Consider the following 17,832-nt stretch of genomic DNA (forward strand, 5'->3'; position numbering starts at 1 on the left):
GAAATTTTTATTTTTCGAAAGATTGTTATTTATTCAATAATAATTATTGAGTTAAAATTCTCTTCTCGCATGCTGAAATTGAGTGGACTCATGATTTTCCGGAGGGGTTAATTAATACGTGGAAAGTCGCTAGAAACTTTCGTGAATAAGCATTCTTATTAGCTTTCGTTTTGTTTATATTCAGACATATACGTAATTTTATTCAATTTTATGAAGGACTTTCACGATGGCAGCAACGAACTGGCTCTGTGTTCCTTTGAAACGTTCGTCAAGTAGCGATATTGATTTTAAAAAACCTTTAGAGAAGTTTATAAAGTCGACGTTTTCTAAAGAAACTTACGATGAAATTAAAGATAACATCATCGAGCTTAATAAGCTACGAATAAATGCTGTTAACCGCTCACCAGAGAAACATCAAACTTCCTTAGATACTTTATTGAGGTATTTTTCAAAGTAGTGAATTATATAAAAAAAAATCACGAAAAAAAAAAAATTTATACCATATTTCATTCAATTTATATTTTTGCAATTTATTTCATATTCCGTGTTCAAAATTTTGTATCATTGTAACATTGTTGACGGTACAGTTTTGCTTGACTTACTCCACCTCGTAACTACAGCAGTTTAATTTGTAAAAACAAATTTTTTGGACGATAAAATTATGTTGGATCAATTTTGTTATTTAAAATTTAGAATTATTTAGAATTATTTTGTAAATTTTTTAATTTAGATTTATTTTTTAAGCTTTTTCTTTTTCTCTAGGTACTATGATCAACTTGTCAGCATGGAAAGTAAACTTCCTATTTCAGAAAATCAGGTAGATATGTTATATATATATATACAGGAGCGTAGCCAGCCCGCAAGTTTGGTCGTGCTATCTAAATTTTTCTGTGTTCACTCACTGTAAAAACAATAGATTTCTAAAGAAATGAATAGCACGACCAAATTAGCAGTCTCGCTACGCCACTGTATTTATATATATATATATACGTACCCCAGTAGTGACAGCAAACACTTGTCCATTTTATTTCATTTTATATACGTATATATATTTCCAGTTATTCCCTGACTGGCAAAGCGTTGGCTGCTTGGATTTTGCTTATTAGACAAACTAGTGGCACTCTTTTTACTCTAGCTTGTTGCTTGTCTTACATCATACACACATCATTAACAATTAATCAGATTACTCCTCAATGTTTTCTTCAGTACTTACTATACCTTGTCATCTTACTTATAAAACTTGTTGCATCTGATTCAATGGGGTTGATTTACTGGGGTGGGGAGGTGCACATCCCTGGTATGTATCCTTGGCAAGGGGAATTGTAGTGGTGTCAATTCTCTAATGAAACATAAATGAATTGTACACGTTTCAAACAACTAAAAAGAAATTTTGATATTTGTTTGTTCTAGCAGACTTCCAAAATAATATGTATATCATAATGTAGATACCCAAAGTGTACATCAAAATTTAATGCAAACTAAAACTCCTTACAAAATCATACTGAATCCATTCCATCCAGTTTTCTTTTGTCGATGTTGACTTCATTTCAATATCCACTTACATATTGTATGTGTGCATGTAGACTTTCCATCAGTAGAATGATTTGCTGAATTTTTTTTAGATACGTATTACATTTTCATGGCATAATGCCTTTGATAAAAGCTCATGGTTATCTAGCGATAAAGCAGGTATTATTAAGTGCAATTTCTTCAATGTTAATGTCCAAATGAGAAAAGAATACCATGCTTTAATTTTTGTTTTGTTTCTTTTACAGCATTGGCTAGTGCATCATATGAAAAAATCTGTTTGCTTTTTAATATTGGTGCACTTCAAAGTCAAATTGCAGGTTCTCAAAACTTGACATCGGATGATGGTCTAAAATCTTCTGCTAAATATTTTCAGGTTGACTTTATTGATTTAAGCCTCAAAAAGATATGCAACTAAATGTCAAATAATGTTAGCATCATTTTAGTTGTCATATTAACAATATGGTTTTCGTGTGTACTACCTAAGTACCCACATGTACTACCTAAGAATCCGCATGTACTTCAAAACATTCGTATTTGCTAATGTTTTTATACTTTTTTAATGGAAAGGCTTCAAGTGGTACATTTCAAATGATAAAAGATCAAGTTTTTAGTGTTCTTCATCAAATTCCCACATCCGATCTATCTGTGGAATGTTTGACTGCACTCTCAGCTTTAATGCTAGCACAGGCTCAAGAAGCATTTTGCCTTAAAGCCATTCAAGGTAGATGTTGTTCATACCAATTATAAAAGTTGTTTAGTTGTTTCAAATTACCATGATCCCAATGCTTTTTATCATTTAAATAGGACGTAAAAAGCTCCATTAATAAGTTCCAAAAATTTTTTGATTAATTGATTTATTTTGAAACTTTTGTGTTTGTTTATAATTTTATTTAAATGTTGTTATATGATAATCATTATCCATATTATTGACCATACAGAATTTGTAAAAAGTTTACATTTTTACAAATTGTACGTAAATTTGATCATTTTAAAACGTTTTTGCCCTGTTATCATCGTTTTCGTTGTAAACTAGGGTTTATTTGTTTTGATTTTAGATAAAATGAAGGATTCGGTAATTGCCAAACTTGCATCACAAACCTCAGATTTTTACAGCAATGCTCTCCAAGCGACCAGTGTAACTACATCACGACAAATTTTCGAGAAGGTGCTAATATTTTCTGTTCTTAGGTACAATCGTATAATGATTTTCATCAATGATGGATTTTGTAGAAAGGTGCTAATTTTTCTAAAAAATACCAGTATGTCAAACAATTAAGCAAAAACAACTGTAATCATCGTCAAACCAAAATCTATTACCAGCGGACAAATTTATGAAGTACTTATAGTTGTATGTTTTATTAGGTTTAAATGAAGTACGCTTTTAAAAATCTTCCAATCATAAATACGTAATAGAACATGGTATGACATGGTATGGCAACATGTAGTCAACGAAATGTAATATGAAATAGACCACCAGCCCTCCCTCCCTAGCGACTATTTTGTGATCATTTCAATTTATATGACGCATGCGTTACTTATGTAGGATTGGATGGGGATGATTTCAGGAAAAAAGTTATTTTATAGCTATTGCTGAGTATCATCAAGCATCTGTCGTAAAAGATAAAGGATCATATGGTGAACAAGTTTCTCGACTTAAGGTATGAGCGTTGCTATGGAAGACTTTTAGTTATTTAGGTTTTTCTGGAGTCAGCGAGACGTAAAATGATTATAGGTATTGAAATGAGTCATTTTATCTGTTAAAACCTACAGCATTTTACTCAATTCATCTTATGTGATTATACTCTTCAAAAATTGTACACGTAATATTCCTGTGTTGAAGTTTACAAGGAAAATGTTTGAAAAGTTCTTGTACGTACTTCTATATCCACGCCATTACTTACGTGTGTTGTGTTTCAAAACTTGTGACTTATTGCTGATAAAATTAGGAAGATTTTTACGTAGACTCTGAAATTTATTCCAAATACTTAAAGCACGAAACAATTCAAGACTGAGCTACTTCCGTAAAATGTAAAAATCCTACATTGAAGCAAATCCCACTTTGAGTAAATCCTTGTACGTAACTAGTCTGACGTTTACCGAGATTGATCAGTGCTACCCGAAATGGTTACATATACGTATGAGCATTTATGAACATATATGAACATGCATGCTGTACACTGAGATCCCAAACTTTCTAGGTGGCAGTAGATTGTATTGCAGAAGCAGTTCGTGTGAGTCAAGGAACTATGAATGTTCAGGTATAAAAGAACGGAATTTTTTATAATCATTTCAGAGAATGTACCTCAAGCATTTATATATTGTGCATTTGTTGTTTTAAAGAGCATACCATAAAGTTTTTTGTGGTGTTAGTCAGAATTTTCATAAGTGCAATTGCTGTAAAAAACAGTTCTGTATGTTTTAGACTTGGTCTGAGAAAATCAACCGTGCTCACCATGAAGCAAAAAAAGACAACGATTTTATATATCATGACCAAGAACCACGACGTGACATGCTACAGCCTATTGGTCGTGCTACTGTGGCGAAATCCGTACCTCTTGGAAATCATCCTGTAACGAGCAATTTTAAAGATATTTTCGAGAAATTGATACCAACCGCTGTTCATCAAGCATTGCAGGCATTTGAATCGAGACAAGCGGAAATAACGAATATTGAAGTTGGACGCTCGAGAACTGCGACGAATGAATTAAAGAGGTATGAAACTTATTTTATAAAGGAAACTAAAAGCTGGCCGTGTTTTGAGACATGTACGTAACTGTGAAAAAGCAAAAAATGCTTATTTTAGCACACACTAAGGCACTGAATACTATAATGTGATCCAAGCTATGGGATAATTAATGTAGTCATAACGTAAGGATGGTAAACAATCATTATAATCATATCAGATTCATGTCTGGGTATTTGTTGTTATTTTAACAAATAGCAGAAAAGTTGTTCTTACAAACTCACGGAACTGATTTTTTATTCTTATTTATTTATATCTGATTGCTTCAAAATTCTGGTCCATAAATACCTGCAAATTTTACAAAGAAATCCAAATTTTATACTTTTTTTAAGTGTGCATAAGTTTTTTTGATCACAGTTTGCAGTTAACTTCATGCAATTGCAGCTAGCTGTTAGCTAGAATCTCAACATCCGGCAATCATCAGAATGCAAAATAGAATTAACGTGAAGTATATGAGCTCTGTACATCATACTAATGTGAAATACCAATCAGTCTAGGATTAATACACAAAGTCATGGCTTTATACATCTTCTATTTTTTTTTTGTTCTAAGATCTCATCAGAATCAATAGTTGTATTTTTGACTTCAATAACATTTCGCACATCAGTTTTTTAGCATCATTGAATTTACCCGCTGCAATCGAAGATCTTTCTGGTGAGCAAGTGCCAAAGTCTGTTCTGGAGAAAGCAAGCTCGGTGCGTGAACAAGGAGGTCTCGCTACTATTGACCAACAGTTGCAAAATTTGCCTGATCTTTTAGATCGAAACCGCGAAATCTTAGACGAGGTACGTTGAAATCTATTTTTGCTTTTGTTACGTAGGTACTTGTGATTTTACAATGATAGTATTATTCATGTTACAATAATAGTGTCAGTGAAGTTATATACAATCATGATATGTACATTTATTCTCAGGCCGTTCGTTTACTCGATGAAGAAGAAAGACAAGATACTCAGATGAGAGAACATTTTAAAGATAAATGGACGCCAAAGCCATCGGCAGAACTAACAGCTAACCTAAGACAAGAATGTGCCAAATATCAGGCAATCGTCAAAAATGCTACAAATGCTGATAAAGTTGTAAAAGAAAATTACAATAACCATAAGAATGCCATGGAATTCCTATCAAAAACAGACGTAAGTAATGGCTGAAATTTTGAATTTCTATCATTGATTTGGTAGTATTTGTATAAAGATGAGAACACTGCATTCATAACTATAACAGAACTCTTTACAGTCGTTTCGACTTTAAACCCGAAATTGTTTGATTAAAAAAAGTTGCATTCTTTCATTTTTATAATTGATCAAATTATTCGTAAATTAAAGTGTTTCCTTAAATACGTGTGTTAGTCAATCTTTGAAATAATTTATGTAGAACTTGTTGATCTTGAATCCGTACAAATATTACTCATTTATTCATGCATTTACTATTTAGGATATAATAGCCAACAGTTTACCTAAAGTTCAGACATCCGGTAAACAAGCAAGTCCAGTGGTTTTAGAACTGAGGCAACTTCTGGAGGAAGCTGAGACCATTAAAGCCGAACGTGAAGTTATTGAAGGTGAATTCACCTCACCTTCACAGGACATGGGTAAGAATTTTCCTTTTATTACCATCTCACCTTCACAAGACATGAGACATGGGTAAGATTTCCCTTATTACCATCTCACCTTCACAAGACATGGGTAAGATTTCCCTTATTACCATCTCACCTTCACAAGACATGGGTAAGAATTTTCCCTAATTACCATCTCACCTTCACAGGACATGGGTAAGATCTCACCTTCACAGGACTTATTACCATCTCACCTTCCCAAGACATGGGTAAGATTTTCCTAATTACCATCTCACCTTCACAGGACATGGGTAAGATTTCCCTTATTACCATCTCACCTTCCCAAGACATGGGTAAGAATTCCCTTATTACCATCTCACCTTCAAAAGACATGGGTAAGATTTCCCTTATTACCATCTCACCTTCACAAGACATGGGTAAGAATTTTGCCAATGACCATCTCTTCAAAGTTTATTGATACGCACTCTAACAATAGTAAATAATTTTGTGTTAATTTCTTCTCTCAAAGAAAAAATGTAGAACATCATGTCATATTTTGCTTTAATTTCTATAGTTGAGGCATGGGTATTTTTTTATTACTTTTCTAAAATTTCACCCAAAATCTATACAATGATCCCGATCCGAAAATAGTATAATTAATCATCAGAACCTCGCACTTCTTTGGAAACCAACGCGAAATTCACTTCAATTTTCTGCAAAGAATAAAATTTAAAATGTGTTTTTAATGTTCGTAGCTTTGGAACAAATCTAAATTAGTTCACAAACACGTTATATGTTGAATATAAACTACTTTATGTAAGTTAATTTTTCTTCATTTAGCGGCGAAATTTCTTAGTGCTCTAGCTGCAGATGGTACAATTACTGATCTCGAAGGAATAACTTCAAATGGCTTAGAAGAAAAGTACAATCCGCTAAGACAACAAGTTGAAAATTCCTTGGAACGGCAACAAGCATTGATTGCCAAAATAAAGGTACAATTTTACAGGTTGCGAATAACTATTGGTAACATGTAGGTCCGAGAATATCTCTTTAATCCGTAACTAAAGGACAGATTTTAGATATCCATTTTTGTAGTACATAAACAGTGACAGTGACCTTTTTGTAACTTTAATTTTGTTTCGCTTTTGATTAATTTTTGCTTTTCAGGAAGTCAATGATCAATTCGTGATTGAAAAGACGTCTGGTCAAACTGCAAGCGAGAGAGAAAAAATGCTAAAAGATTTGGCAGCTGCTTACGATGTTTACACTGAGCTTACATCCAATTTGAAGGAAGGAACCAAAGTAAGTATATATTCACCATGCATGTACGGAAAAACATGAATATATGAATAAACTTTCCCTCGCTTATCGAGCTGGCGACGCCACTGTGCATGTATAACATTGTACAAAATGCATGTACAAAACTGTAAAACATGCATGTATAACATTGTACAACATGCATGTACAAAACTGTAAAACATGCATGTATAACATTGTACAACATGCATGTACAAAACTGTAAAACATGCATGTATAACATTGTACAACATGCATGTACAAAACATGCAACATGCATGTATAAAACATGCATGTATAACATTGTACAAAATGCATGTACAAAACTGTAAAACATGCATGTATAACATTGTACAACATGCATGTACAAAACTGTAAAACATGCATGTATAACATTGTACAACATGCATGTACAAAACTGTAAAACATGCATGTATAATATTAAACACTATACTGTACCTTTAGCTATAATATTTTTTCGACTCGAAGTTTTTTTCCTGATTTCATAGAACACTGTTTGCAGCCCATATTCTTCCATGATTTTTCGTTGACACCCAAAAAACTAAGATTCTCATGTTTTATTTTTTTCAGTTTTATAACGATCTAACTGAAATTCTTCTGAAGTATCAAAGCAAAATATCAGATCTTGTTTTTGCACGTAAAACTGAAAAAGAAGACCTTTCTAGGTGAGAAATGAAAATTTGTATGGTGCATTTATGTGTAGTTATTTAATCCTACTATAAATATAATCCAATCTGATTTATGTAAGAATTAAAGTCACGTGTCTAATATATACTTTGTCACTTTAGAGAATTACAACAGTCTCTAGCCAATAGTCCGGTTGATCCAGTTCCTAATGCACCTAAACATCACGAAGGTATTTTTACTACATGCTTTAGTGGTAGTATAGTATACAATATACCTGTCTGACACGTATTTAATACTTTGACATTTTTTTAATCTTTTAGCTCAAGCTAGCCCCACTCCACCCGCACGCCCTACTCCACCTTCACGTCCTTCAAGACCTCCTCGTAAAATGGACGCCCCTGAAACAACAGTATCACAACCACCTGTTCCATCACAAGTCGCTAGCACTCCTCCTCCTCAATACCCAGCCTCAGGTTATCCCCAATCCACTCCTCCAACTGCACCATTTCCAAGCCCCCCTGGTGGATATCAGCCTATATCACCAACAGGATATCAACAATACCCAAATTATGCTCCACCAGGAGGTATTGCATCCATTGTTCCTGGTTATCCAGGTTATCAATATCCTGGTGCTTTACCTCCTACGTGGCACTATCATGGTCAAGGTCAGGTGTTTCCACAACAGCCTCCACAAAATTACCCATACCAAGGCTATCCGTACCAAGGGCCACCTGGTGGTTATCCTAGCCACTAACATGTTTTTCATGCCAATTTTCTTTATATATTATCAGGTCTATCTATTGATATTTCATAGTAAAATTGAATCGGAAAAATAGATGAGTTCATGTGTGATCAATTATAAAATGTTTTAAACATCTATTCCTGAAAATACAAATAAATTTCATAGAAAGTGTTAACAATTAAAACTTTGAAAGATTGAAAGCTTAGAAACATATAAAATAAATATTCCTTGAGATCATGTATATGACGACGTTACTTTGGATTTCCATCTTTGTTAACTTAACAATGACATTTTATTATTACATATTGTTTATTATACGAAAAATTGTTTTGGGAGTCACAACATGAAGAAAAAAGAACTTAACTTTATTAATTTGTATTTCACATAATTTACAATCATTACATCAATCGTTGGCATTGATTGAAATGTATGTTAGTTGGTATTAAACTTAATGGGTAAGTTAAATTAATCTCAGACATTGACAAAAAATAAACTTGTTTTTAAAACAACTTTTTAAAGTGTGTTACCTTTATTTTGACGACTCAGACGAAACTGATAAAATAAAAAAGACACAGAAGAAATAACAAAAAATTGGCTTAAACCTCAGAGCGGTGAGAAACTATTGCAATTAATTTTTTCTTGGGTGATAAACCTTGCTTATACGTTCCTTGTTCTCCTCAAATACTGGAGAAATTGTTTATCTTTCGTGAAACCTAAATTTACGATCATTTTTGTGTTGGCCTCGAAGGAATTGAAACCATTGAATTGAAACACATTTTTTCACTTAAAACCGATAATTCGTTTTATACAAAAGATGGCTCGCCCAATCAACAACGAAGAATATAAAATGACAATGCTTTGTTCAAGTATTTAAGTAGAGCAGATGTGTTGAGTTCATTTTATATTTCTGACAAAAATAACATTTCAGCCGACAAGAACTTATAGCGAATCATATTCTTGGAAAACAAGATTATTTAAATTTTAGGTTTTTGATGTCAAATCAATGTCATTTTTATAACAGATTTTTATTAACACACTTAGAGTTAAAGGGGCCCAGTTGCTAATTTATCATATGAATGAAAATAATAATAAATAAAATTGCTTTACGTAAGTCAAATTTTCACGAGATTAATGGTAAATCAATAAAAACATGTTTATTACTAGGCAGTATTTTTGCTAAAGCTAAGGACTATGAGTGGGACACCTATTTGAGCAGTTGTTAGAATACAAAATTGTACAAAAGCACCTAAATTTCAACTGCTGCTTTATACGAATTAAATTGGATGAAGAGCAGCAGAGAAAATATTTAAGGGAAACGTACTCCTAAACACCCTTAAACCCATGAATACAGGCATTGTTATTTTTTTAGATAAAATTGTTCAAATCTTTTTCACTTTAAAAATTTTTGCGTAAGGTGCATTATGAAGTTTTTCATAGTGAATGATTGGTTCATTTTCTAAAGCATTTCATGGTGCATTATTGGGGAATTTTATGAAGTATTTCATGGTGAATTATTGGTGCATTTTATGAAGTATTTCATGGTGCATTATGAAGTTTTTCATAATGAACTATTGGTTCATTTTCTAAAGTATTTCATGGTGAATTATTGGTGCATTTTATGAAGTATTTCATGGTGCATTTTATGAAGTATTTCATGGTGATGGTGTGTAACCTAAATGAGAGTGTTAGTGGTGATAACGGACATTTCATTTGTCTTTTAGGCAAACATCTTGACAATAAATATTCTCACTTCATAGTCAAGGCCGAAGAAGAGAGCGAGAAAGAGGGGGGGATGAAGGTATATTCTTAAGGTTTCATCTTGAGGCGTTCACATATTTTGTGTGCTTGTTTTGAGCGTTTTATCTCTGTGTCAGATGTGTTTATTTAAAATTGGATATTTTCAGGAACAATGATCGTGTCCCACAAATGATAAATAAAGAACCTTGATAAATGGACATCGTACTAAATCTTACAATAAACTATATTTTAATATTAGACAACCAGTCGATGTATAAATTATGTTAGGACTCGTGAGCTCTAACATCGTCAATTTTCAATATCATTTTAACCAATTGAGTAGCCAGACTAATTTGCTGCTTCTTGCCAATTAGAGTTTCAATCACATGTTGTTCTCGCATATCTAAAAAAAATTAACGAACATCAAAAATGTAACAGAAAAATATTAGTGTGAAAAATTCATTACCTACGTACATCACAAGTGTTAAAACAATTAAACAAACCCTTATGCCTAAGCAAAAGTAACTACACTTAAACTGCATCGAAATTTAACATCTAAAATCCCAAGTATTACTTTCTTCTATATTAATGCCATATTTGCTATACATTGCTTCAACTTCAAGCAAAAATTACATCTTCTTCAGACTGGTTAACATACTTTTTCACCAAATTTGTAAGTGATGTCATACATGCAGTATCTATTTACTTACCGTTTGAGCCAGTGCTCATACAATCCATGCCAAGTCTTGGATTATTCTCACTCACTTGACGAGATTTTATGTCGGCAACAGTTTGAATTGGATTGTAACCAGAATTTTCAGCTAACGATAAAGGTATAGCTTCCAAAGCCTCACTAAATGATCTCATTGCATATTGTTCCAGTGTGGAAATCTAATAATCAGTTTTTAAGTCAACTCGTACAAATACCTTCTCATGTTCTGTAGTACGTAAAAACTAAGTCGTTATTTTTATTGCGCAATTTAATGTCCTCATTGACGCAATTTAAGTATAAAACTAGGTACGTAAACGTACAAGGGTAACACAAACTTAATTAAAGCAATTGCAAATGAGAATATGTCAGCAAAATGATTGATGAATACAGTTCAAATAATGTTTTATCAATTAAATGTCGCAAACATCAAACTTCAATAAAATATCAAGTTCTAATTAGGGTAAAAAACAAAATGTTTTCCTTCTTAAGAAAGGTGAACTGTCAAGCATTTGAGCATTATACACAACATCACGAACACAAAAAATCTCAAAAAAAAAACAGTCATGCGTATCCGTAACATAACTACGTACTGTACTTACCTTATCAGCACGTTCGCCAACTTTCAAGGAGCAAGCTAACTCAGCAGCACCACCACCATAAACAATACGATTGTCACGAACAAGATTTCGAACAACACACAAAGCATCATGGATACTTCGCTTGGCTTCCTCGATTATCTGACAAGTAAAAGAAAAACTTTACTAACGGAAAATAATCGAGAAAAATGTAAAACCAATTTATACATATTTGGATAAGATCTTAATGCACACAGGTTAAAAGCTAAAGATAATTAAATACGCGATTGTGAAAAGAACATTCTTAACTATTAACGACGTCTTTACCATTTTATTTCCACCTCTGATAAAAATCGTAACAGCTCGAGTATTCTTGCATTCCTCAATAACCAACATGTGATCTTTGGTTGTTCCAAACGACAGTTCTCTAACAATACCTGCATTTCCTAACTTCTCTGTTGTCAACTCAGAGAATCGAGGAACGATTCTTCCACCCGTTGCTATAGCTATTAACTAAAAATAAAAGTTGAAAATGCTCAACATACAAAGTTGTTTGTTAAACATACAAAGATGAAAGTTCTAAACCTACAATAACTAAGGCATAAATAAATGTGATAAAAAGCCATATCAAATATGAATATCACATCAACATACGACAAATAAATATACGTAACGTACATACATAAGTGGTATTTAGAACGTGATATTAGTGGATACCACATCAACCACACATATCCGGGAAGTGGCTACATGAAAAAACACAAAATTCAAACCTCTATTTCTGGACCACCAACCCATCTCACTGCCGGTAACTCATTTTGCAGTAAGAGATGATTTGCTTCATCATCAAATCCCCACTGACAAAGGGCAATGTTAGCTCCCGTATCTTTAATTTGTTTGATCATTTCACTAAATGTTTTCTTTTCATATTCACGCAGTTTATGGTAATCTTCAACTGACGTCACGTCAAGTTTGTGCTTTGTCTTTGGCTTTGGAGGCTCAAATGGACATGTTAATATTGCAATTTTTGCATCTTTTATAACCTAAAAGATTAGAAAATCAGTTAAAAGAAATGAAAAACACGAAGAGAAACCTTTGATAATCCAAAATGAACCACCTTTGGCATTTGAGGATGACTCATATCTTTATCAACAAGTACTCCTTTGACTAGCATTGTATCATCTAGTTTTCCACCGACTTTTCCAGTAACTTTAATCAATTCAAAATCAACATCTTTTCTTTCAAGATCGGCTACAGACAACACAGCTTCAACTGCTATTTCAGCCATCTGCTGTTGACAACGACTCACTCTGAAGTGTGGAAAAAATTTCATATTTGTTACTAGACTAAATGATGAAATTGTTGCCATTAATTTTTATACTTGCATTTGTCAACCAAAAGTCAAACGCAGAGTTGTGTAATCATTTGGATTGTTATTGGAACATGTCGCAAGGAACATGAAGAAATAACAATCGTAAATGTAATGGCATATTTATAATATAGCATGGTGTCTGGTCAAACAAAACATAATATGTTATGCAGGAATTCAGCCATGCAGTTGTATTGGATAAATACTGAAATGGTTCACACCATACATATATATAACTATAGATAATAATTCTTACAGACAAATAGCAAAGATTATGCTAGAATGATAACCACTTATTTATAATTAGAAAATATTTATATCATTATGCTTCATTTGTGGATAAAATTAGGATTACCTAATAGAGTAATTCATAAAAAAGACTTTAAATTCAATAGGAAAAATAAATTATACATTTTTGATCCTAATGTTGTCTTTGCTGTCTCTATCAACAAATCTTTTGAATCTTTTTCAATGAGAAAACTCTCGCTAATCTTATCAAGCTCTTCAGAAGCAATCTGTGCAGCCAATTCATAGCCATCAGCAATTCTGATAGGATGTATACCACGATCAAGTAGTTGTTCAGCTTGCTCAAGAAGTGCACCAGCTAAAACTATAAAAAATACAATTATAAATAAATTCCTGGTTGTAAGTACATTTAAAGTTCCTTTTTTTGAAAGGAATTATAATTTGCAGTAAAATGTATCATAGACGGACTTTGTGGGAATAAGTGGGCTTTCTCATTAGCTAATCCTCCATGGCACCACCATAGTAAAAATTAGAAAATCTATTTATGACAAGTTTTATGAAACCAATGTGCAAATTAGCAGTGTGCAAACTAACAGTGTGCAATTTACACATCGTTTCGGCTAGAATGAAAACAAATCCACATCACTTTTTCAAACATCATGCAAAAAACTTCTTTATTGATTGCTACCACATAAATGGAAAAATTTTTAAGCTTAATCTTTACTTTATAAATGAGTGCACTGCATAACATTAAAATCTTCGGCCATGTGGACACAATGTCATTAAATTCAAAGATGTTGTCACTTTGAGACTGGGAAGTCTGTCAACAGTCAACATACATGGTGCTTATATGGATGCTTATGACAATAGGGGTGTAATACATTATTGTCAATTTTTGCATTTGCGTCGTTTTGATTGTACAGTGTTACATACTGTTTTTGAAATCATAGCTAATTTGAGTATTTTCGATAAAATCAGGAAACATTTTCATTTTGATTCTTAAAAGAAGACACAAAAAACTTAAATATGCCAAATTTGAAAAATAAACTAAATGGAATTTTGATTTTAAATAAACCTGATGTGAGAAAAAGAAGCCAAACTGGCAACCTTGATCAGCCATACTTTTTGCTTTTACATATTGCTTTTAATGTGACATAAATATGATGTTTTTTAGCATAAGTAAACATCAAGGATGCTACTGTTAATAATCAGAAGGCAAAAGTATATTTGGTGTTTTTCTTCTAACTTTTGTCTTTCTTGATATCTTTGCCGAAAGATTGTAGCTACCAGAAAAGTTAATACAGTACAAATTTCTCTCATACATTCGTAATTGGATCAGGGTTGTAAAGAAAAACACTGTCGTAAATCATATGAATTTGTGCATGTTTAAAAATATTAATTTAGCATTTAGCACTGTATAATAATTGACCTAATATCGATTTGATTATGCCTCTAAAGAAACATTTTTGTCAAAAAAATTTCACATCGTTTTTTCTCAACTAATTTGCACACTGGAAACAATTTATGTACCTGTCATGAAGACAGTCTTTCAAATTGTATAATTATTGTGATCAATACTTTAATCTAATTTCTACTTTTGTTGCTCAAATGATTGACATTTGAACATGATAAATTGATTGCCCCCTGTGCACATGGAAGAATGTGCAAGCAAGGCATTTCTTTTTTGATAGTGGTATTTAACAAAAATATTTGAATCAGTACTATTACAGTAGCATTCAATGTCTAGTGTCTCATCTTTCCAATATAATAATAACACCATCTTTAAAATATACGACAAATTTCTTTATAGCAAACATGTTTGAGCATACTTTATGCCATCTTCAGTGTGAAGTGAATAAATATAGGAAGTTTACATGATAATATGTTATAGTGATAAAGCGGAAGTATCGAATAGTTATGAATAATTATTTACAGTTGAATAAGGTGTTATAAAATGTTTGTGTTAGGTTTTATCGAAAAAAAAATTACAAAGAAAATGAATAATATCTGATAAAGTAGTAATTGCTATTTACAGGTCAAAGATAGTGTTAAGATGTTGTATTTGTTTGTTGAGGTTAGGTTTACGCTTATTGATATAAAGGGCTTCTTTGAGTTTAAGGAGCACTGTCTAAGATACGGAAACATGATTGTGTGTAATTGTTTTTGCAGTGTGGTGATGAGAGTAAGTGTCTAAAGTGTCTGAATTCTGAATATGTGTGAGTTTTTGTCCATGGTTGTGTGTTCTTTATCACAAAAACATATTATCATGTAAACTTCCTATATTTATTCACTTTGCACTGAAGATGGCATAAAGTATGCCGAAACATGTTTGCTACAAAGAAATTTGTTGTAAATTTTAAATCTTATAAACATTGTGCTCTTATGAAATTATGGAAATGCCATATTTGTACATACCAACCACTCCTGTAGTTCCATCCCCAATTTCATCATCCTGTGATTTAGATAACTGTACCATCAATTTAGCAATCTGATGTTCAACTTCCATTTGGCTGAGAATTGTTGCACCATCATTAGTAATGGTCACATCACCATCACTGCTAACAAGCATCTTATCCATGCCTAAAAAATATGACCACAAAAGTTCCTCAGAAAAATTGCAACATGTAGTAAGTACAGCAACCATACATTAAGTAGCAATCCATCATGGCAATTACTGAAAAAGTGATTATTCTGACAAAACAGAATAATGTCATAAAAAATGAACAAAAATATCACAAAAGCATTACAATTTACAAGTACAAAATACTTGAAACTGGTTTTTAACATACTTCTTTGGGTTGAAGACATAACAAAATTACATAGACAATGTGTTTTAGATGATAAAAATATAACAACATAAAAACCAACATAAAGGCCAACATAAAAAACAATATTTTCATCAAAAGGTTTTGTGCAAGTGTTCACTATAATGCTCAGCTCTGAGTCAGCTCTGAAGTACATTATACATATTAGTCTGTAAAAAGAATACACACCATTTGGTCCCAACGACGTTTTTAAAGTGTTGGCAACTGTTTTTGCCGCAAGAATATGAGACTAGAAATGAAACAAGTGTATTATGAGTACAAATAAGCTTATTGTTCACATGTGATTGAAAACCTACCTTTTGTGCATCAAGGCCGGTCAAACGTCTCTTTTTTTCTTGCTCTTTAAGGATAATGAATGGTCTACCAAATTCATCAAATGCAATGGCTTGCGGTGCATTCATTTTGTAATAAAAATTGAAGTAAAAAAGCTGCAATTAGAGACGATTGCTTTAGATTGAAAAAGTATCTACGAGTGGAACACCATCTTACCCTCGCAGCTTGCCCCACGCGTTTGTATTTGTCACTTTAGAATTTGTGAAAGACTTCATGTAATCAATTTGAAAAATTTGAAAATATCAGTGTAAATATTCAATAGTGTAAAATAGGTACGCTAACGCTGGCAGATTGTAGCCGTGAAAATAAAATATTGCACAGCTCGACATATTACTAGAGAAGGAAGTACTGTACGACTCGATGAAATAGTTGAAATAAAATAACAACTACCCGTGAAATCTCTTTAAATCACTGACCTTACATATCAAGGGCCAGTTGCACAAAGCCTGGATAGCGTTTCCATTGGATAGCAATTTTTTTAAACTTTTATAAAACCTTTTACAAGCAAAAATATAAGATTTGAATTGAGCAATCGCTAAAATAAAACATTGTTTCGAAGGTCACGAAATTTCTTTGTCGTATAAAAAATATAAACACCTTTTTACAAGTTTGAAAATTTTTGCTATCCAATGGATAACGCTATCCGGGCTTCGTGCAACAGGCCCCAGGTTTCAAATTTATTCATTTACTTGTCAAATTTTGTCCAGTGACACCAAAGTGTATAGCTAGTATTGCAGCAAAAATGCTCATCATAATCTTAGTATTCAAAGACCTTTACAAGCAAACTTATTCATTCCAAATTAAACCTCACACAATTTTCTTCAAATCATTTTTAAGTTCTGATGATAAATTTCTATACTGCTGTTAAGATATTCGGATTTCCGATTATTAACTGAATGACATCTAACAAAGTAAAACTAAATATACGTAAAAGCAGCTTTTTCAAAACAAATATCAACTCTACAATACAATGCATTTGTGTCACTGTCAAAAATGGAGTTATTGTGCATAATGAAACAGTACGCAATCAGGGGTGGCTACTGAGGTGTATGACAACCACCTTCTCTATTCTTATGTTGTTTCAACTGGGTGTCCAACTATTTGACTTGAATGTTTAAAAATGACAATAGCCACAAAAACAACCAGAAGCTTTCAGACATTAACCAGATTTTACATTTATAATTCAGATATTAGTGAACAGAGACTTGGCTGACCGTGGGTGTCAGGGTGTTTTTGAGGTGTGGGTGTACCTTATAGTAAGGACATCCACAAAGTTAGCTTTTTGCTTGAATTTTTATAAATGTGCACCAAATATGGGCACCAGGAACAACTAAATTTTAAATGGTTTAAACATTGACGAAATCAGCAAGTCATTTGTATGTAATGAAACACAACAAAGGCATTTTGAAGGATTTTTGTAATATTTGCTCAAAAAAAAAACTGATTGAAAATAACTAGAATATGAAACACTAAAACAGAGACTACGTCGCAGTGACAAATTTAAAATTGTTTTAAAAAGGGC

General features: G+C 32.4%; 2 protein-coding genes and 1 long non-coding RNA gene across 3 annotated transcripts; 2 read left to right on the forward strand and 1 right to left on the reverse strand.

Annotated features, from left to right (window-relative positions):
* The first annotated feature begins 147 nt into the window (after positions 1–147).
* On the forward strand, positions 148–9,022 carry LOC124439704 (programmed cell death 6-interacting protein-like). The gene is given in 18 exon segments (XM_046989985.1): positions 148–441; positions 763–817; positions 1,623–1,689; positions 1,776–1,903; positions 2,098–2,251; positions 2,586–2,695; positions 3,074–3,099; positions 3,101–3,188; positions 3,729–3,788; positions 3,953–4,242; positions 4,881–5,058; positions 5,187–5,408; positions 5,707–5,863; positions 6,668–6,819; positions 6,995–7,129; positions 7,715–7,809; positions 7,933–8,000; positions 8,092–9,022. Coding segments are annotated over 18 exon segments (2,634 nt in total). The 5' UTR covers positions 148–226; the 3' UTR covers positions 8,526–9,022.
* Positions 5,873–6,350, forward strand: LOC124439706. Its single transcript, XR_006946418.1, has 2 exons — positions 5,873–6,043; positions 6,132–6,350. It is a non-coding gene; the product is annotated as an uncharacterized LOC124439706 (long non-coding RNA).
* Positions 9,023–10,361: 1,339 nt separating the features above from the next.
* LOC124439705 (T-complex protein 1 subunit epsilon-like) lies at positions 10,362–16,497 on the reverse strand. The gene is made up of 10 exons (XM_046989986.1): positions 16,274–16,497; positions 16,146–16,206; positions 15,568–15,732; positions 13,318–13,516; positions 12,655–12,847; positions 12,311–12,580; positions 11,865–12,050; positions 11,562–11,699; positions 10,961–11,141; positions 10,362–10,653 (listed from the first exon to the last, which is right to left on the reverse strand). Exons 1-10 carry the CDS (start codon positions 16,376–16,378, stop codon positions 10,535–10,537), a joined length of 1,617 nt encoding a protein of 538 aa, XP_046845942.1. The 5' UTR covers positions 16,379–16,497; the 3' UTR covers positions 10,362–10,534.
* Between the last annotated feature and the right edge of the window lie 1,335 nt (positions 16,498–17,832).

Source organism: Xenia sp. Carnegie-2017, unplaced genomic scaffold (genome assembly GCF_021976095.1).
Source record: "Xenia sp. Carnegie-2017 unplaced genomic scaffold, XeniaSp_v1 HiC_scaffold_2, whole genome shotgun sequence".
NCBI classification, from domain to species: Eukaryota; Metazoa; Cnidaria; class Anthozoa; order Malacalcyonacea; family Xeniidae; genus Xenia; species Xenia sp. Carnegie-2017.